At 46.1% G+C, this 21,402-nt stretch overlaps 1 protein-coding gene and 1 non-coding gene across 2 annotated transcripts; both read right to left on the bottom strand.

Annotated features, from left to right (window-relative positions):
* Nucleotides 1–384: 384 nt before the first annotated feature.
* Nucleotides 385–21,402, bottom strand: Sla2 (Src like adaptor 2). The gene is made up of 7 exons (XM_076849074.1): nt 21,312–21,402; nt 16,627–16,726; nt 16,210–16,296; nt 15,455–15,558; nt 1,662–1,811; nt 833–915; nt 385–447 (listed from the first exon to the last, which is right to left on the bottom strand). Exons 1-7 carry the CDS (start codon nt 21,400–21,402, stop codon nt 397–399), a joined length of 666 nt encoding a protein of 221 aa, XP_076705189.1. The 3' UTR covers nt 385–396.
* Trnas-cga (transfer RNA serine (anticodon CGA)) lies at nt 14,722–14,797 on the bottom strand. The gene has a single exon. It is a non-coding gene; the product is annotated as a tRNA-Ser (tRNA).

A 21,402-nucleotide genomic window follows, 5' to 3' on the forward strand; every position in this document is an offset into this window, starting at 1 on the left:
CTCAGTTGCTCAAGCTGGCCTTGAGCTCTAGATCCTCCTGCTTCAGGGCCCCAAGTAGCTGGGATTACAGGCATGTGCCACTGCACCTGGCTAAGTTTACTTTCTTTGGAGCTCTGGCTCTGTTCTCAACTGCCCTCCACTTGAACTAGAGGTCATAGATAGAGTCATTGCCTAAGAGGAAGTAAATGACTTCTTGGAGCCAAGTGAGGGAGGAGCAAAGGCTCAAGGTGGAACTGGATGCTTTGCCCCCCGGGGTGCCCATGATGAGCTGAGTTGGGGTTCTAAGTACCACAGACTTGGTTTCCTTTTCGACCTTTGCTTTTAATCTTGCCGTTGTCCAAAGAGGTGTTCTCAGTCAGGCTGATGTAGGAGCTGAGGGATTCCCGGAGCCCTTCACTAAGAAGAGATGCTTCCCCTGTGGCAGGTGCTTCCGAAAACAAGAGGGAGCTGTGGATGGGGAAAGCCAGGTGAGGGAGCTGCCTCCTTCCTGCACTCACCACATGGTCCACTGCTCTCAGAATATCTCCATGTCACTCTTAATGACAAACTCAAGTACCTGCTCCCTATCAAACTCCATCTGAACCTCTGCAGTCAGAACTCTGCTCCCTCACCCCCTCCTACTTTCCTTCCACCCTAAATGCCTTGAGGTCCATGCTGGCTTTCTCCTTCCTAACAATCTTCACCCCAACACACCCGCCAAGCCTGGAGGTAGAGCTCTCTGACTCCCAGGTGTCCCTGAGCATGACAGACCCATTCTGGGTTATGGGTTCCTAAGAGTGAGTCCTTCTAATGCTTCTCTGTTCTGCTTTCATGTTTCCAGTGGTCTCCTCACCTGTCCAGCTCTTTCCAATTGATTGATGTCCTCTGCACAGTCACTGGTAGGGGGATATCCTTGCCAGGAATTGGGCCAGGCCTCTGTAGTGCACAGGGCTCCTTGAGGAGGCAGCAGATGTCCTCTGCTAGCTCTGAGGAAGAGACCCACACCCTTGACATTGCTGACACCAGCCCTACTTACCCCACCACCACCTGCCCTAACTTGGGAGGGGATATGGTTACCAAAGAGCAGTAGGACCTGAGCCCCAAGCTGTTGGTCTCATGGAGACTTGAGGTGCAGTTACAAGTTATTGTGGGCTGTTTTGGGAGACTTAACTTAATCCACTGAAATTTTGGGTAAATTAATAGACCTCTTTGGGCCCTAACTTCTAGTTAGGATCATATTTTAGGAAGAACAAGCCAAGGGGTGCTCATTTCTATATACAGCACTGACAGTATCTATTGTGTGGAACTATCCTGCTTAGAAAACTGCTGGTCAGTGTTACTAAGAGTTGTCTTCCCTTCTGCCCTGACACTGACCTGGTTTCTTATTTTCCACTGCTTTTTGTAAGACAGGCACCAGAAAATGCTGAGAGTCAGAACTGCATTGCACACAAGAACAGCTCAGGTGCGGGGGGCTTTGGCTGAGGTACCAGCCAAGCTCATATTTGACCTGTAGCTTCTATATCAGCTTGGGATAAAGACAGTATCTCTGCAGCTACTGGCAGGAAGATGGGGAGGCTCCTCTTGTGTCTGGATATTCTCCAGCTATGAAGTGTCCACAGGCAAACACTCTACCCCCTAGACCCTTATCCAGTCTATTAGGAAAGAAAACAAAAAGGCCATACCAGAGTAATGGTCCACCAGGGCCTGCAGTGAGGGGAAGGTGAGGCGTGGTGAGATGTACAGCCAGCCATTGTCAAGGCGCTGGATCCTATAGTGTCTGATCCGGTCCCAAGATGAAGGGCGACTGAGTCGGACAGACAGGGAATAACAGCCTGCAGAGAAAGGGGTTCAGGGGTGTTACTGAGGCCCTGCTGGGACCCTGCCTAGCTTGGAAGAAGAAAGAAGCTATGGCCACAGGGCCCAGGCTTTTGGGAATTGTGTAGGGCAGAAACAGGACACAGACTTGCTTTCTTGGTCATAAGTGACATGTGTATAATAGATGGGGTCTTGTGAGGAAGAGTTGCATCATGCACAGAGCCCCGACCGTACAGGGTCAGTACTGTGTAAACGAACATATTAAATGTTGGCAGAAGTGTTGTAAGGTGAATATGTGTCCAGTAGATGTCAGCAAGGAGGCAGAGAAACTCCCTTACCTGCTGGTGAAAAGAGAAACTAGTACAAACCACAACAGTTTGGCATTAAGCAGTTGAATTGTACATTCACATACCTTAAAACCCAGCAGTTCCATCCTAGGCATGTTACCTTAGAAATACATGAATATTCATAGCAGCATCATTTGTGAAAACAACCAAAACTGCTAACGGTTCATATGTGCTCAATAGTAGAAAAAGGGGTGGGGTGCAGCTCAGGGGTAGAGTGCTTGCCTAGTATGCACAAGGCCCTGGGTTTGATCCCCAGCTCTGCCAAAAAAAAAAAAAAAAAAAAAAATTGATTTTTAGGTTGACGATATATAGTTCAGTGGTATATAGTTCAGTGGTAGAGTGCTTGCCTAACTTATGTCAGACCCTAGGTTTGATCCCCATCAATGAAATAAAAAACCTGCAGTTTGATAGGTTTCAACAAAAATTTAAATTTAAAGAATCATAAAGAACTGGCTACAAGGGGAAAGAAAGTACATGATTGGAAAATGAATAGAAAGAGCTGGGTGTGGTGGCACACGCCTGTAATCCCAGGGGCTTGGGAGGCTGAAAAAGGAGGAGCACAAGCTCAACACCAGCTTCAGCAACTTTGACCCTGTCTCAAAAATAAAAATAAGTTAAAAAAAGGGGGGGGGGGCTAGAGTTGTGGCTCAGTGGTAAGAGTGCTTGCCTAGCATGTGTGAGGCACTGGGTTCGATTCTCAGCACCACATATAAACAAATGAATAAAGGTCCATCAACAACTAAAAAAAAAAAAAAAAAAAAGGCTGGGGATGGGGCTGGGTTGTGGCTCAGTGATAGAGCGCTTGCCTAGCATGGGTGAGGCACTGGGTTCAATTCTCAGCACCACATATAAATAAGTAAAATAAAGTCCATTGACAACTAAAAAGAACAGCTGGGGATGTGGTTCAGTGGTTAAGCGCCCCTGGGTTTAATCCCTAGTACGAAATAAAAAAAAAAAAAGGAAAAATAGAGAAAAAAAATGATATGTACATGCAATAGCAGTTTTTAACAAATTAGGACATAAATGAAAGTACTTTATAAACTTGAGGTAGAACGCATTTTTTCTCTTTTTTTTCCCTTTTGCATTGCTGCAGATCAACCCCAGAGCCTCACATATGATAAGCACCTTATTTGACCACTAAGCTACTTCCTCAGCCTAGATTCATTTCTTATACCTTTATTTTTGTTGTTACTAGAGATTGAACCCAGGTCTTTGCACATGCTAAGCAAGTGCTCCACCACCAAGCCACATCCTCAGCCCTTTTTAAGTTTTATTTTGAGACAGAGTCTTGCTAAGTGGCCCAGGCTGGCCTCCAACTTGCCTGCCTCACCCTCTCGAGCTGCTGGGAGTATAGGCATGTGCCAGTACACCCTGGCCCAGATTCATTATCTAAAGTCAAATGGGAGGACAGTACTGAGTGAAATAATAGCAAGAAATTATCAAACTCTATTTTAAGAGGAAACAACTAATAATAAATACACTTCAAATATTAAAGGGCTAGTCAGGTGCAGTGGCACCCACTTGTAGTCCCAGTGATTTAGGATACTGAGGCAGAAGGATCACGTTTGAGACCAACCTAAATAGTTTGGCAAGACCATGTCTCAAAAAACAAAAAAGGCTGGGAATGCGGCTCAGGGTAGAGCACCCTCGAATTCAATCCCCAGTATTAGGGGAAAAAAAAAAAAGACATTTTTTCAAAAAGACAGGTTTATGGGGCTGGGGTTGTGGTTCAGTGGTAGAGCGCGTGCCTATCATATATGAGGCACTGGGTTTGATCCTCAGTACCACATAAAAATAAATAAAATAAAAAATATTGTGTCTGTCTACAACTAAAAAAAAGACAGGTTTAGGGTAAAAAGACTTACCACAAAATAGGAAAGTTGGAGGGGCTACATTAATATTAGACCCACAAGGGCTGGGGTTGTGGCTTAGTGGCAGAGCGCTCGCCTAGCATGCATGAGGCACTGGGCTCGATCCTCAGCACCACATAGAAATAAATAAAGATATTGTTGCCACCTAAAATTAAAAAATAAATATAAAAAAATATATTAGACAAAATTCAAGACCAAGAATATTATCAAAGATAAAGAGAGACACATCAAGATGGCGAAAATCAAGCCAGGCTTGGTGGTGCATGCCTGTAATCCCAGCAGCTCAGGAAGCTGAAGCTGGAGGACTGTGAATTCAAAGCCAACCTCAGCAACTTGGCAAGTTCCTAAGTAACTCAGCAAGATCTTGTCTCAAAATAAAAACCAAAAAGGGCTGTGGGGCTGGGGTTGTGGCTCAATGGTAGAGCACTCGTCTGGCATGTGTGAGGCACTGGATTCGATCCTCAGCACTATAAAAATAAATAAAATAAAGGTATTGTATTCATCTACAATTAAAAAAGTTTTTTGTTTTTTGTTTTTTTTTTTAAAAAAAAGGGCTGGGGATGTGGCTCCATGATTAAGCACCCCTGGGTTCAATCCCTGATACAAAAAAAGACAAAAATTGGCCAGATGCAGTGGCTTGGGAGGCTGAGGCAAAAGGACCATAAATTCCAGGCCAGCCTCAGCAACCTAGTGAAATTCTGTCTCAAAAAAAACCAAAAAAGTGGGGTTGGGAATATAGTCTAGTGCTTGCCTGATTGCCTGATATTTGTGAGTTCGAAGCTTTTGGTTCCAGTACTTAAAAAAATGAAAAAAATATTTTTTGTTTTGTGGTACTGGGGATTGAACCCAGGAGTGCTTAACCACAGAGCCATATCCCCAGCCCTTTTTATTTTTATTTTTTAAATTTTGAAACAGGGTCTTACTAAGTTGCTGAGGGCCTCGCTAAATTGCTGAGGCTTTCCTCGAACTTGGGATCCTCACACCTCAGCCTCCCAAGTTTCCAAAATTACAGGTATGCACCATGCACCCAGCAGAAAGAAAAATCTTAAATCTGTATGCATGCAATTACAGATACTCAAATACATAAGAAACAAAACTAGCTGGGTGTGGTGGCACATACCTGTAATCCCAATGACTCAGGAGGCTGAGGCAGGAGGATCCTGAGTTCAAAGCCAGCCTCAGCAATGGCCTGTCTCTAAATAAAATACAAAATAGGGCTGGGAATATGGCTCAATGATTGTGTGCCCCTGTGTTCAATCCCTGGTATCAAAAAAAAAAAAATTAACACAATTGACCGGAGAAATCATAATTTGAGATCATAGTTATAATTAAGGATTTTAACACTCATCTCATAGTAATTGATAGGAAACAAAATCAGTCAGGATGTAGAAGACTTGAACAATATGGTACAATCAACCAATTTGACAATTGAAAGACTACACCCAATAACAAAACATTTTCTTTCAAATGCACTTGGAATATTCAAAATAACCATTAGTCTGGGTCATCAAAACAAAAACTTAAAAGGATTTAAATCATTAAAAGTATGTTCTTTGTGTGGACAAGCTGGTGCATGCCTGTAATCCCAGCAACTCGGGAAGCTAAGGAAGGAGGATCAAAGTTTTAGGCCATATTGGGATGTGTAGCTAAATGGTAGAGCACTTGCCTTGCACAGGGACCTGAGTTCAATCCTCAGCACTGCAAAAAAAAAAAAAAAAAAAAGTATGTTCTCTAACCTAACAAATAAATTAGAAATTAATAATAAAAAAGATACTTGGTACATTGGGGGTGTGGCCTCAGCAGTAAGACGGCATGTTTATCATGTGCAAAGCCTTGGGTTCCAGTGCCAGTGCCACAAAATAAAAGCCAGGCTGGATATGGTGACACATGCCTGTAATCCTAGTGACGCAGGAGGCTGAGGCAAGAGAACTGCATTCAAGGTGAGCTTTGGCAGCTCATCGAGGCTTAAGCAATTTACGAAAACCTGTCTTAAAATTTTAAAAAGGGTTAATTGAAAGAAGGGGCCGGGGGCTGAGGTTGTAGTTCAGTGGTAGAGTGCTTGCCTAGCATATGTGAGTGGTTCTATTCTCAGCACTGCATATAAATAAAAATAAAGGTCCTCCAATAACTGACAAAATATTTAAAAAATAAAAGGGGGTGGACCAGGCATGGTGGCACTCACCGGTGATCCCAGTATCTTGAAGGCTGAGGCAGGAGGATCCCAAGTTCAAGGCCAGCCTTAGCAATTTAGTGAGACCCTGTCTCAAAAACAAAAAGGGCTGGGATGTAGCTCAGTCGTAAAGCATCTCTGGGTTCAAACTCCAGTACCAAAAAATTAAAAGCCAGGTGTAGTGGTGCCCACCTGTAAGCCTGTATCCCAGCTACATGGGAGGCTAAGTGAAAAATTTTAAAAGGGCTGAGGAAGCCAGGTGTGGTGTCATACACCTGTAATTCCAGCAGCTTGGGAGGCTGAAGCAGGAGGATCAAAATTTCCAGGTTACCCTGGGCATTTCAGTGAGACCCTGTCTCAAAATAAAAAATAATGTAACATTCAGTGGTAGAGTGCCCCTGGGTTCAGTTCCTGACACACACACACATATTCAGCTGCAGGCTGCAGCTGAATCAGTGCTTAAAGGGACACTAGCTTTAAATACTTACTTTAGAAGAAAAATATAAAACTATTTAAGCTTCCACCTTAAGCTAGAAAGAGAAGAATACATTTATGTAGGAAGAAATGAAAAAATAAATGATACAGAAAATAGAAAAGAATCAATGAAACCAAATATTGATTCTTTGAAAAGGTACATCAAATTGATAAAGCTCCAGCTAGGCTGAGCAAAATAGAAAAAAGAACACAATTTACCTATATCAGGAATGAAGAGGGATGTCATTATATCTCAAAGATATTCAAAGAGTAATAAGAGTATATTATGAACAATTTTATGCCCGTAAATTCCACCAAGTGGACAAAATGGACAAATTCCTTAAAGGATACAAATTGCAAACACTGAATAGGAAATAGAAAACCTGAATATTCTATATATATATTTCAGAAATTGAATACATAATTTTAAAACCTTCCACAAAGAAAACTCTGGCACTAGAACTGGGCACAGAAATCCCAAACACAAGAGAGGCTGAGGCAGGAGGATATCAAATTCAAGACCAGCCTGGGCACATGTCTCAAATTAAAAAAAAATGGTTGGGGAGATGTAGTTCAGAAATAGAGCACCCTGGGTTCAATACCCAATGTGAAAGCAAGGAAGGGAAGAAGGGAAGGACAAGAAAGGAAAAGAAAGAAGGAAGGAATGAAAGAAGGGAGGGAGGGAGGAAGTAAATAAGTTAGTTCTATTAAACATTTGAAGAAGAAGCAGGGGGGTGGGGATGTGACTCAAGCGGTAGCGCGCTGGCCTGGCATGCGTGCGGCCCAGGTCCGATTCTCAGCACCACATACAAACAAAGATGTTGTGTCCGCCGAAAACTGAAAAATAAAGATTAAAAATTAAAAAAAAAAGAAGCAGGGTGTGGTGGTGATGTCTGCCTTGTAATACCAGCTACTCAGGAGGCTGGGACAGGAGGATCTCAAGTTCAAGGCCAGCTTCTGCAATTTAGTGAGACTTTACCTCAGAATAAAAAATAAAAGGGGCTCAATAAAGCTGAGTGGTAAAGAAGCACTCCAGGGGCTGTGTTGTGGCTCAGTGGTAGAGCACTTGCCTAGCATGTGTGAGGCACTGGGTTTAATTCTCAGCACCACATATAAATAAATGAATAAAATAAAGGTTCATCAACATATAAAAAGAAGAAGGAGGAGGAGGAAGAAGAGAAGAAGAAGAAGAAAAAGAAGAACTACTACTCCAGGTTAAATCCTAAGTACAAAAAAATAATAATAAAGAAAGAATTAATAGCAGTTCTACGTAAACTCTAAGAGGAGGGACCACCTGCCAACTTGTAAGGCTACCATTGCCTTGATATTAAAACCAAACAAAAACATCACAAGGAAACCATAGGCTAATATCCTTCATATATACTTGACAAAAATTCTTAAAGTGTTAGCAAATTGAATCAGCAACATATGATCCTCCTGAGTAGCTGGGACTATAGGTACATGGCATCATGCCCAGCTCTCAAACTGACTATATCTCAGGAATGCAAGGTTGATCTAAAAATTGAACATAGCTGGACACACTGATGCATACTTGTAATACCAGCAATTTAGGAGGATAAGAGAGGAGGATCACAAGATCCAGACCAGTGAAGTACCTGAACATAGGCCCCGAAGGCTAATTAACCCACCTGAATTAGTCACTAAGACCTCACACCCTTGGGCAACTGGTTGAGACCCTGTCTCAAAATAGAAAATAAAAAGGGTTGGGGCAGTGACTTGGGAGTAGAATGCCTCTGGATTCAATTCTCAGTTACACACACACACAAAATTGAACATAAATGTAATTACTAGGTTGATTCAATAAAAGAGAAAAAAGATGATCACCTGAAAGAATGCAGAAAAATGTTTTAATAGAATTAAATAACCAGCATGAACAAAAACTGAATATAAAGTATATTAGTTGGGCTGGGTATGATGGCTCATGCCTATAATTCCAGCAGCTCGGGCGGCTGAGACAGGAGGATCATGAGTTCAAAGCCAGCCTCAGCAACAGTGAAATGCTAAGCAACTCAATGAGACCCTGTCTCAAAAAAAAAAAAAAAAAAAAAAAAAAAAAAAAAAAAAAAAAAAAGTTCAATCCTCAGTACCAAAAAAATAAAATAAAATAATAAAGCATATTAGTTGGGCTACTCAGGAGCCCGAGACTGGAGGACCTCAAGTTTGAGGCCAGCCTCAGCAATATACTGAGACCCTAAAAGAGTTAGGGATGGACTGAGGTTGTGGCTCAGTAGTAGAACACTTGCCTGGCACGTGTGAGGCACTGGGTTGAATCCTCAGCAACACATAAAAATAACTAAAAGTCATTGTGTCCATCTACAACTAAAAAAAAAAAAAAGAGGGATGTAATTCAGTGATAAAGCACCCATGGATGGGTTCAATCTCCAATACCAAGGATAAAGAAAAAAGGGAAGAAAATGTATCAGTGGTGGTGTGGCTCATGGGTAGAGACTTGTCTAGTATGTGTGAGGCCCTGAGTTTCTTTCTCAGCATTAAAAAAAAAAAAGTATTAGTATATAAGTTTCCTATTGCTGCTGTAGTGTACTACCATAAATCTGGGCATGGTGATACATGCCTGTTATCCCAGTGACTTGGGAGGCTGAGGCAGGAAGATCTCAATTTTGAGGCCAGTCTCAACAATTTCCTGAAGCAACTTATTGAGACCCTGTCTCAAGATAATAAATAATGCCAAGTGTGGCAGCACATGCCAGTAATCCCAGCATCTTAGGAGGCTGTAGCAGAAAGATCACAATTTCAAAGCCATCCTCAGCATCTTAGAGAGGCCCTAAGCAACTTGGCAAGAGCCTGTCTCAAAAAGTGGGGGGCGGTGGCTGGGGATGTTGCTTAGTGGTTAAGCATCCCTGGGTTCAATCCCTGGTCTTAATTAATTAATTTAATTAAGGTGTCAGCATGAGTTATGATCCTTCTGCATGCTCTAGAGGAGAACTCATTCCCTTGCCTTTTCCAGTTTTTAGAAGCCACCTGCATTCCTTCATTCAGAGCCTCTTCTTCCATCTTCCAAGCCAGTGACACCTTCCAATCTCTAATTCTGACTCTCCTGCCTTTCTCTTGTAAGGATCCTTGTGATTACATTGGGTACATCTGGATAATCTAATACCATCTTCCCACCTCAAAATCCTTAACTTGGTACTGGGGATGTAGCTCAGAGGTAGGACACTTGCCAAGCATGTGCAAGGTCCTGGGCTTGATCCCCAGAACCTAGGGGTGGAGGTGGTTCATAAAACAATAATTTTAACTTAATCACATGTGCAAAGGCTGGCTGGGGATGTAGCTCAGTGGTAGAGCACTTGCCAAGCAGGTGTGAGGCTCTAGGTTCAATCCCCAGTGTCACAAAACAATTGCATAAACTATCTTTTGCAAATAAAGTAACATGTTCACAGGTTCTTGGATTAAGACTTGGACATTTCAGTGGGGGGGAACCATGGACATTTTTGATACTTCCTCTCAACCTTATACAGAACATCTGAGAAAAACCTATGTCATACTGAATGAGAAAGACTAAAATTTTTCTTTTGAGATTGGAAACAAAGCAATAATGTTCTCATCACTTCTAAATAATGTTGTGTTAGAGGTCCTAGCAAGTGCAACTAGGCAAGAAAATAAAAGACATATGGAAAAGAATTTTCTTTTCTTTTTTTAGCACTGGGAATTGAACGCAGGAGTGCTCTACCACTGTGCTGCAAAACCAAGTTTTTTTTGTTGTTGTTGTTGTTTTGTTTTTTTTTTTTTATCTTGAGACAGGATCTTGGTAAAGTGCTAAGATTGGCCTCATACTTGTGATCCTCCTGCCTCAGCCTCCCAAATCCTTTGGATTATAGGTATGCAACACCACTCTTGGCTTGTAAAATAAATAGTAAAAATGTCTTCACTTCCAGATAAGACGATCCTAAATAGAAGAAAATTCTATTAAAAGGAGACCCCTTAATGCATACTTCTTAAAGTATATTGATTTCAGGTCAACATTTATTCTTATTTTGTGGTACTGGGGATTGAACTCAGGGACTCTCTACCACTAAGCTACATCTCCAACACCCTTTTTTGTTGTTGTTGTTGAGACAGGGTCTCACTAAGTTAGCCCAGTCTGGCTTGGAACTTGTGATCTCCAGAATGGGGCCAGGAGAGGTGGCGCTTGCCTACAATCCCAGTTACTCAGATACTGAGGCAGGAGGATCACATTTGAGGCCAGTCTGGGCAAATTAGTGACACACTGTTTCAACAACAACAAATTAAAAAATTAAAAGGGCTGGGATGTGGGGCTCAGTCCCCAGTGCTGGTGGCGTGAGCAGAAAGGGTGATAGGTACACTGCAGATATGGCTGGTGGGCTCAGGATAAAAGGCCAGCTCTGCCCAACCCTCTGTGGGAACAGTTTACCTATCAAGGCTATTTATGACTGGCCCTGCCACCCCACCTGCCTGGTATCCCACTGTCCTTCCTGCAGCATGCTCCCAGCCAGTGCCAAATACCTGCTTCTCTCTTCCAGCCCCAGGACATCTGCTTTATAACCCAGACCCCCTGGACTCAAATTCATGTATTGTGATACCCCCTGCTGGGGCTGGGGATGTAGCCTAATGGCACCCAGCATGCATGAGGCCGTGTGTTTGAAACCTAGCACTGTGCTGTCCATGCTCACTGCTGTGTCTCCAAGGCACACCATCTTCTCAGATCTTTTTTTGGTACGGGGAAGTGAACCCAGGGGCACTTACTCACTGAGCCACATCCCCAGCCCTAATTTGTATTTTATTTAGAGACTGGGTCTCACTGAGTTGCTTAGCACCTCGCTGTTGCTGAGGCTGGCTTTGAACTCAGGATCCTCCTGCCTCAGCCTCTGGAGCTGCTGGGATTTTAGGTGTGCACCACCATGTCTGATGGGATCTTGCTTTTTATACTGCTGAATCCCTGCCCTTTGGAACAGCGCCTGGCAGAGAGTCAATGTGCAATATCTGCTTGTTGAATGAATGTTTCTCCATTAATCACACAGAGCCATGGCTACAAGTAGTTTTAAGGACCCCTTGTCACCATTTACACTCCTATTGCTATTTATAAGCACAGATAGTATTGGGAATGATTTTTTAAAATTTATTTATTTATTTATTTATTTATATTGCAATACTGGGAATAGAACTCAGAGCCTTGCCCATGTTAGGCAAATGCTCTATTACTGAACTATATTTATAGCCTTTTTAAAATTTTGATCCAGGCATTTACACCTATAATCCCAGTGGCTCGGGAGGCTGGGGCAGGGGAATCACGAGTTCAAAGCCAGCGTCAGAAACTTAGCAAGGACCTAAGCAACACTGTGGGACCCTGTCTCTAATAAAATACAGAATAGGGCCAGGAATGTGGCTCAGTGTTTGAGTGCCCGAGTTCAATCCCTGGTAATCCCCCCAATTTAGAAAGACAGGGTCTTACTAAATTGCCCAGGTTGGCCTAGATCATCCTGCCTCAGTCTCTCGAGTTGCTGAGATTGTAGGTGTGCACCCTCTTGCACAGATGGGACTGGTCCTTGAAGGCTTATTATCATTTCATTGTTTGGAGCAAAAACACATGGTGCATTTCCTGGATCTGCTAGCCCTGGGTACAGAAGGCCTTTTGGGACCAGACCCTACTGAGACAGCGTACTGGGAACTCACAGGCCCACGTGCTGGGTGTGCTGGGGGGCAACTGTGGTTTTGTCCTTGGCAGTCTGATGCTGTAAACGACCTGGACCTTCCCAGTTGGGGTGCAGTCTACCCCAGCTCTTCATCCTGTCTGCATATATAGGTATGCTCACCTACTGACTCATTTATTCAGTAAACATCTTTTGAGCACTTACTATGTGCTGGACACTGCACCAGGCCCAGACACAGGTATGAAATCATCATCCTCTGGGGAAATAAGAGCTGTCTTGCCAGCATATTCCACATCCAGGGTTTTTTTTAACGGTCCTCATTTCTTTCTTGTATTTATTTATTTATTTTCAGTACTGGGGATTAAACCTAGGGGCACTCTACCTCTGAGCTGAATGCCCAGCACTTCTTATTTTATTTTGAGACAGGGTCTCACTAAGTTGCTAAGGCTGGTCTCAAACTTGTGATCCTCCTTCCTGAGTACCCTGAGTCACTGGGATTGCAGGTGTGTGCCATCTCACTCCACTAGTAGTCCTTGCTTTGGATATTTAGTTCCTGTGTCTTTCTCATCAGATAATATACTCAGATTTTAAGAAATAAATTTACTATAGCTACAGAAGAGGTCTTTGTAGGATGCTACAGGAGAGCAAAGTGTGACAAACAGCATCTGGAGGTGACTTGGAATGTGTTATGAAGGACAAGTGTGTGTTTGCAAGGGAAGCAATGGAGAACGAGGCTTTTCAGGCTGGGAGAGGACACTGTGTCAGGAGGAAGCAGTGGAAAGAACCAGTACTCACAGTGCACCCCGTGGGCAGAGGGCACTGTGGAAGCCATGCAGGGCCTAGAAAGGGACCCACCAGGAAAAAAGGGAACGTGTAAGGTCCCAGATTCTGGAAAGCTCTGGAGGCTTAGGCAAAGTCACATACAGGACCTCTGGGATCAGCTGTTCCAGTGACGCTGGGAGGAGGTGTGCAGGATCAGATCAGGAGCCACGTGTGACAAGTAGGTCTATCACTTGCCTGAACTTTCCCTGCTGAGATGTCCAAGAAGCTGATGGTCTCAAGAATACTGACCTTCAGACCTCCCTGTCTGCTGCCTGAGGACCTGAGTCCTGACTTAGCAAGCCTAACGCAGAGGAGAGGCTCAGGAAGTACTTCCCACCTCACCTTCCTGCTGTCCCTGCCTGTTCTACATCTATAAAGGAGACTGATGAGCCCCCCAGGGGCAGAAACCATCAGTCTCCCTTAAAGTGCCCAACACAGAACAGGCATAAGGACAGCAGGAAGGCGAAGTGAGGGGTGCTGTTGGGACCTGTCCCTAACCCAGGCACTGACCTCTGGCACAGTCCTGAGACCTCCACAAAGTCGCTTAATAACCGAGGTCTTGGGCCCTACTTGAGCCTAGAATAAGGCTCTACACAGGCCTAGAGCAAGACCAGGTGAGTCCAAGGACTCTGGGGAGATGCAGGACCTCTCCTCGTCCTCAGGCCTGATTGCTACTCCTGGGAGCTCAGGGTCCCAGACCCTCCACCTTGGTCTACATAGATTACAGCCCCTGCAGAGTACCCTTCCAGTCTTTGGACTTTGGCCCCAGGAAAGCTAATTCTGCTGTCACTGACTCAGTCAACAGTTAATTCTCATTATATAAACACAAGATGCATAAGGTGAGAGTAAAAGACATTGTCTAAGCCTAGCAGGAGCTTTCACAGAGCCACGCCCCCAGCCTGACATTGTCTCCTTATTTCCTTCTGAATTCCCTAGATTATAACTACTTTTTCATACTTAAGAGAACAGCAGAACCATCCAGAGAGCTTAAAAAGGAAGCATATTTCTGGCCTCTGTCCCCAGCAGCCTGAATCAGTAGGTGGGTGGCAAGGCCAAGAGCTGATGTTGCTGACCAGTTCCCTGATGTCTCCTATACACTGGGATCTGAGAACCACCATCTCATGATGTTGCCTGGGCCCCTAGAACTTTGCTTTCAAAAACTTTTTTTTTTTTTTTTTTTTTTTTATACCACAAACCACTGAATAACATTTTACACTGTGACCCAGGACACATTTACTTATAGATAAATACCTCAAACAAAAGTTGCCTGCAGTGGTGTTTGCAGCGGGTTTGCCCAGCCTGGCCTGCACTGCCAGTTTTTAAATCCTGCCCTGCTCTCTCTCACTGATGCTGGCTGTACCTCAGAGTCCCCTGGGGGTGGGGGCACACTTTCATTTTCCAAAGCCCAGGATGAATTCCTGAGTGATTTAAATCAGAAATTAAACAGATGGCTTGCAGGCATCCAGAGTTTCTAAATCTTCCCCTGGTGATTCCACCTTGGCTGCAGCCAAGGTCCCCTCTGGATGAGGGGACCCAGCTGTTATTATTTTATCATTATTATATATCTATCTAGATATCTATCTACAGATATATATAGGTGATGGTTCTGGGGATTGAACCCAGGGCCTTGTGCATTCGAGGCAAGCACTCTACCAACTGAGCCATATCCCCAGCCCCTACATGTCTCCCTTTTTGATGAGAACTGCACACTGAGGCACCCCCTTTTGCAGTTGCTTACAGGGACCTTAATACCAGCAATTATGTGGATCCTTGAAGATCTTTATGGATTCCTGTGGGCTTTCTCCTTTACAGTTGACCATTTTTCTCTTGTATATGTGTCTTCTTTGGAAAGGGCAGAGTGACCCACAAGGGCCAGTCACCTGATTCTTGGGGCTGAACCAGGCCAGAGAAGGGGTAGGGTAACTGAGCACGGAGCACTTCCTGTGGCTTCTCCAGCTGGCTCACCCTGTTGGTCTGCAGGGCCGGTCCCCATCAGCACCACTGCTGTGGTTTCCTGTTCTCAGCGGCTGCACAGGGGCCATCCTCCTGCCCCAGCCAGCTTATGGGGTCTGAGGTGGGATTGCTGTTGTGGCCAAGAAATTAGCAGGAGGGGCTGGAAGAGGTCAACCTAGGGAGCTCCCTAGGGAAGGAAAAAAGAGGCAAAGATATATTGGATGGGGCTCCAGGGGGAGACTGAGGTAGAGGACTAAGAACCCTGTGACCCTGTCACAGTCAGTTCAAATAAGGGCAGGCCCTGGTCTATCCTCATTCCTGAGTGACTCTTTCCTAGGATGTTTCTACACAGGAGGGCTGGGGCCTTTCACCCACCTCTCCTGCTCTGACTCTCCCGGATGAGGAAGGCCCCTCCAGGGTTCCCAGGCAACAACAGCAGTTCCTCCGCCTTCTCCCGGCTCAGGCCCTCATACAGCCACCTGGAGGAGGAAGGGCAAGGAGACTGGGGATGGGCCATGAAGATCTTACTGGAACCCTCCACTGCTCTGTGTGACCTTGGTGCAGCCCCCTCTCTCCCTTGCACTCTGGGTCTCACAGTTCTCTCTGCACCATGAAGAGCAGGCCTCGGGACTCAGATCCCCTCCAGTTTGTCCTAGCTATAGGGGCGCAGGAGAACAACCAAGGGGTCAGTTGGTGTTTTTTGCTGCAGGCCTCATTCCCTCTAGGGTGATCCTAGCCTCTCTCTCACCGTGGCCCAGTCCCCCAGCACCCCGTATCTCTCCTCTTACCTTTCCAAGTCCTCATCTTCCTAAGAACTGTCCCCATTTTCTTGCCTCAAGACATTTACAGACTGTGCCCACCTCTCACACTCTCCACCACTAGATCCTGGATGCTCTCCAGAGCCCCTGACCAGGACACCTCTTCTGGGGGGCCTTCCCCAGCCACCTCCCCAGGCTCCTGTCTCAGGGCCAGTGGTGCTGGGATCTGCTGCTCTCTGCTCCTGCGGAGCAGAGCCTGGGCCTGCTTCTCACTCCCCAGCTTCACTCAGTGTCTTGCTAGGGGTGGCCATGGGGGAGCAGGCTTGTGGGAAGGAGATCCCCAAAGGCAGGCAGGAGTGAGAGTGTGTTCACCTGTGGGAGACCTTGGCCACGTGCATGCTGGGGACACTGTACTCTCTCCCTGAGACTTCTGACAGAACTTTCCACCAGTCTCCATCCCTGAAAGAGAAAGCAGAGAGGGCACCTCTTTCAGAAGGGTCAAGACCCTAGGACTGCTTACTTGGGGTTCACACGGATCCTCTCAGGCTGACTGTTTCCACCAGCCAGTCCCGACCCCTCCTGGACAGGGTGGCTAGCAGATGGCATGAGCCCAAACTCCCTGTACCAAGGCCCCAGCCCCTCTGTCTCTCCCTGCAGGTAGTCAAGCTGCTTAAAACCCCAGACAGGGCCATGATCACCTTCGAGGTTTTCAGAAAAGGCCTCAGGCTTTTTCTGAAGCACCTCTCCCCTTTTAGTGCATCTCCAGGTGCCCAGAGCCCACAGACTTACTCAGACAGGATGGTCAATGGCTCTCCTAGTCTCAGAGACGGCTCAGTCTGGCTGCCTGCCGGGAAACTGCCCAGAGCCACAGCTGTGGCCTTGCTCTTCTCTGGATGGAGAGACAGACAGTCACTCTCCTGGTCAGCCTTCCTTCCAGACATGAGGTCTAGTGACATCTGGTCTGGGTCTGGCTCCCTCTTTCACCCTCTCACGGGCACCCTGCAGGAAGGCCACCTGGAGTCTGAAGTTCTTCCAGGGGGCTCTGTTGAGCTTGGGGGTGCCCAGGTAGTTCTTGGGGTCCTCATGCGGGCTTCAAGCTCATGTACCAAGAAGAAGGTTTTGAGTTTCTGAGTTCAAAGAGGAATGGGGCTCCTGGTTATGACTCCTTTTTAAATTTTTTTTGAAGTTGATAGACCTTTATTTTATGTATTTATATATTGTGCTGAAAATCAAACCCAGGGCCTCACACGTCCTAGGCAAGGCCTTCACACATGCTGAGCCACAACCCCAGCCCCTATGACTCCTTTTTTATATACAACTCTTCACAGAGATTTTTTTAATATACAAGGGATTGAACCAAACAGCACTTAACCACTGAGCCACATCCCTTATCCTTTTTTTTTTTTTTTTAAAGAGAGAGAGAGGTAGAGAGAGGTAGAGAGAGAGAATTTTTTAATATTTATTTTTTAGTTATTGGTGGGCACAACATCTTTGTTTGTATGTGGTGCTGAGGATCAAACCCGGGCCGCACGCATGCCAGGAGAGTGCGCTACCGCTTGAGCCACATCCCCAGCCCCCCGTTACCCTTTTTTTAAATATTTATTTTTTAGTTGTAGTTGGGCACAATACCTTTATTTCACTTATTTATTTTTTTTATATGGTGCTGAGGATTGAACCCAGGGTCTTGCACGTGTGAGTCAAACACTCTACCACTGAGCCACAACCCCAGCCCTCCCCTACCCTTTTTTATTTTGAGATAGGGTCTCACTAAGTTTCTTAGGGCCTCACTAAGTTGCTGAGCCTGGCTTTGAATGTGATCCTCCTGCCTCAGTCTCCCGAGACACTGGGATTATGGGTAAGGGATGTGGCTCAGTGGTTAAGTGCTGTTTGGTTCAATCCCTTGTATATTAAAATCCTTTGTATATTCACCGTGCCACGCTCTTCACAGAGATTTTGATGAAGTAATTCTGCTGCTCAGAAACTCAAAACCTACGACCCTAGTCTGCGGATGGATGCAGCTCAGTGTTAGGGCACTTGTCTGGTATATAGAGCCCTGGATTTGATCCCCAGCACAAACAAAACAAAAAACAAAAACAAAACTCCTAGAAACCCTAAGCAAGTATGAGTGTGGTCTTAGCTTCTGCTGATTCGATGGGTACTATGAGTGCGCACGACCTCTGAAAACTGGGGAAGGAAACTCAGGCCAGGCTAGCAGCTGAGCCTGGGTCCCTGGAGCCCTGGGGCAGGCATGGCTGAGCACCAGCCCTGAGCACTCACTCTTGGGAGACAGGAGAAAAGGACTGGAAAGTGAAAGCCACCTTTCCTTCCACTGTGGAACCCCACTCCTCCCTTCATTCCTGGTCCTGTTGACTTGTTCAGGCTTGTGGAGGGGCCTGTGAGCTGACAGATATGAATAGGCTCTGTAACTCTAGGGTGCTGTTTGCCCAGGGCAGTAGGAGGAGGTCTGTGCTGCCCCCTGAGAGGCCGCTCCAGACCCCTGTTCCAGGCCTACCCCAGAGCAGGTGCCATGCTGGAGTTGGGGGCTGCCAAAGTTCTAGGCCTCCTTCCCACTGTCACTCTCTGAGCACCTATATATCCAGCCCAGTGAGGGCTTTCAGTCAGCCCTCCTGGATGGTCCTCTCTACTCAACCCCACTGTGCAGAGAGGTCTGGGGCCCTGACAGGCACTCAGAGGAGAAGTGAGAACACAGACTCTACACCACGCCACCTGGTAGGAGGAGAAGGGCTTGGGTAGCAATGTATCTCTCTGGAGGGGCTCCATCTCCTTAGGAGGCTGAGATCTACACAGGGGAATTACTGGCCTGGGAACGGTCCTGAGGATGTGGTAGTCAGGAGGCCCAACTTTGAGGCTGAGCCTCAAGCAGCAAGTAGCTCTCTTAGCACACAACTAACTTCCCCCACCCACCTCAGGGATCAGCCTACCCAGTCTAACAAGACCCCACTATGTATGCAGGGACTTCTAGGTCTGAAAAACTTGCCTTCAGTGGTTTCTGGAAACTTCTTCATTTGTATCCTACCCTGCTGATCCTTTCTAGGGATGGTCCCTGAAAGACTTGTTAGCACCTAAATGCATTAAGCTATTAAAAGCACAAGGTCAGCAAGAAGGACCCAGAGTTTGGGAGGTGGCTGAAGGGTCTCTGCCATGGGTGGCCAAGGGAAGAGTGAGACTGATTTCAGAATGAACATTTTCCCACATGTCCTCGAAGACACCCCCTGAGATAGATCCCTTCATGGGGGGCGCTCCTCAGGAACCAGGTCTCTCCTTCTCTGAGTGCTCTTTGTAGCACAAGCCTAGCCAGCCCATGGTGCAGGGAAATGCCTGCTGCTTGAGTAAACAACACAAGTCTTAAGGAGGTCACTCCAGCAAGAGTGGAACAAAGAGGCCTGGAAGGGCCCCTCCTGTTTCTGGAAGGCCTGACCCTCTCACAATTGTCCCCACTCAGAGGCTGACTTGCTTTCACCCTTCACCTCCTCAGAAAGCCAGCCCTGACTTGGCCCTCTGCGCACAATCTCAGAGTCTCCCTGAGCATGCAGTTGCCAAATTGAACACAACTGTCATTATTGGTTCACGGTTTGTTTCTGGGGCTCAACTGTCCCTAAAGACAGAGCCTATGCCTGCCTGTTCATTGCTGTGACTTCAAGCTTTGGCACAGGACTGGTTTGAAGTTGAGCTTCAGTAGGCTTAAGAGGGAGGCAAAGTTGATGGACAGATAGCTCCTGGAGGGAGTGACCCAAACTCACACTCCAGCTGGGACAGGGGCAGATCTACTGAGAGGTCTTCCTTTCCTTCCTCCCTCCTTCCCTGGAGAAACTATGCCAGGGAGAGCTTGGCTCACCTAGGGCCCCACAGGCAAGGAGGGCCCTGTACAACAGAAGTGGTCACCACCCTCAGTAGCCCTGGGCATGTCTCAGAGCAGCCTCAGGACGCTGCCTGTGGCGAGGCTTGGAGGAAGCCAAGGTGGAGGTTTGTGGTTTGCAGGTCTCTTTCTGCAGGGCCTCTCAGTGCAGATGGTAGCTACAAGGAGGCAACTGTTTTCCTGACCCAACAGGAAACCTCTGGGACCTAGGGTGCCAAGGCCTGTGGGCCTGGGAGAGGCAACCATTAGGGAAATAAGGGATTCAGGCAGAGGAGAGGGAAGGAAGCCCTGCACCATAGGGGAATTTTGGGGTTGGGGACAGCTCCTACCCAAACCTTGATACCCAGACATCTTAGCTTTGCAGTCTCTAGACCAGTCTCTAGTCCTTCTAGAAGCACGGCTTGGCTTGGAGTGATCTTGTTATCTGTGAGGTTAATTCTATGGGTCATTGTGGCTTGGCCACAGTACCCAGATAATATTTGGCCAAACACCAGTTTAGATGTTGCTGTGAAGATACTCTTAAAAATTAAATTAAATTGGTAGACTGAGTAAGGCAGATTATCATGGGTGGGCCTCATTCAATCAATCAAGGGCCTTATGAGAGACACCCAAGGTCCTTTGAGGACATGGATTAGTTCTGCCTGTGGATTGCCATTGGACTCAGGACCATAGCACTGATTCCCCTCGGGCCTGCAGCCTGCTTGGCAGACTTCAGACTTGACAATCCCATACTCATGTGAGCTGATTCCTAACAATGGATATCTCTCCCCCACCACCCTATTGGTTCTCTTTCCTTAATTATTATTATTATTATTTTTTCACGGTACTGGGGATCAAACCCAGGGCCTCATGCTAGGCAGGCGCTCTACCACTGAGCTACAGCCCCTGCCCCTAATACTTTATCCAAACTCCAAATCAGGATGTGATTTGAGAAAGGATTTATGGGATGTTTCAAAGAACAAGAAATAAACCAGAGGCCATGGTTTTGATGTAAAAATACTAAAATTTCTAGGATATTTAAATTGCCCAACTGTTTTAAAAGCTGGTATTTTTAGTCAGAATTGTCTTAGAGAATCATGGTAATAGGCTCAGGATACATACTGCAGGTGCTATTTTATTTTTCCCACCAGTAAGGGAGCCCTGATTTTGCATCAAGTATTTCACAGTTCTTCTGAGGTTCAGGAGAATTTTCTGCAGTGTTGGAAATGTCTTATATTCTGTGCTTTCCAATAAGGTCCATTAGCTCCATGTGGCTACCAAATCCTTGAAATGTGGCTCATGGGACTGAGGAACTGAGTTACTTTTTTTTCCAGTGCTGAGGATCTAACCCAGGGCCTTGTGCATGCTAGGCATGAGCTCTGTCACTGAGCTACGCCCCAGCCCCTCGTGTTTTCTCCTTTATCTGGCCGTTCAATGTTTCTACCTCAAAGTAATCTCCATAGGGGCAGTGCCCCCACCTTCATGGCTCACTAAGAAGAACAGTAGGTGCTGGGTCTATACCTAGTGATGTGCAGGTGTTGCCTGTCATGAAGGCACAGAGGTAGTGGAGTGTGGGACTGTGCAGCCTCATGCTGCCTGCCCAGGCCCCACAGCCTACCTGCTTGCATGGGCTCAGGTCCTTGGCCTGGGACAGGAGGGCTGGAACTTGGGCTTGGCAGGGTTTTCCTTCGGCTGGGCAGGCTTCCCAT

The sequence above is a fragment of the Callospermophilus lateralis genome, chromosome 3 (assembly GCF_048772815.1).
Source record: "Callospermophilus lateralis isolate mCalLat2 chromosome 3, mCalLat2.hap1, whole genome shotgun sequence".
NCBI lineage: Eukaryota > Metazoa > Chordata > Mammalia > Rodentia > Sciuridae > Callospermophilus > Callospermophilus lateralis.

Coding starts and splice junctions, on each gene's coding strand:
- Sla2 (XM_076849074.1), bottom strand. CDS start 21,402: ATGGGAAGCCTGCCCAGCCGAAGGAAAACCCTGCCAAGCCCAAGTTCC. Junction 15,559..16,209: donor GTGGCCAAGGTCTCCCACAG/GTGAACACACTC, acceptor TTCCTCCTCCAG/GTGGCTGTATGAGGGCCTGA. Junction 916..1,661: donor CCTGGTGGACCATTACTCTG/GTATGGCCTTTT, acceptor TGTGCACTACAG/AGGCCTGGCCCAATTCCTGG.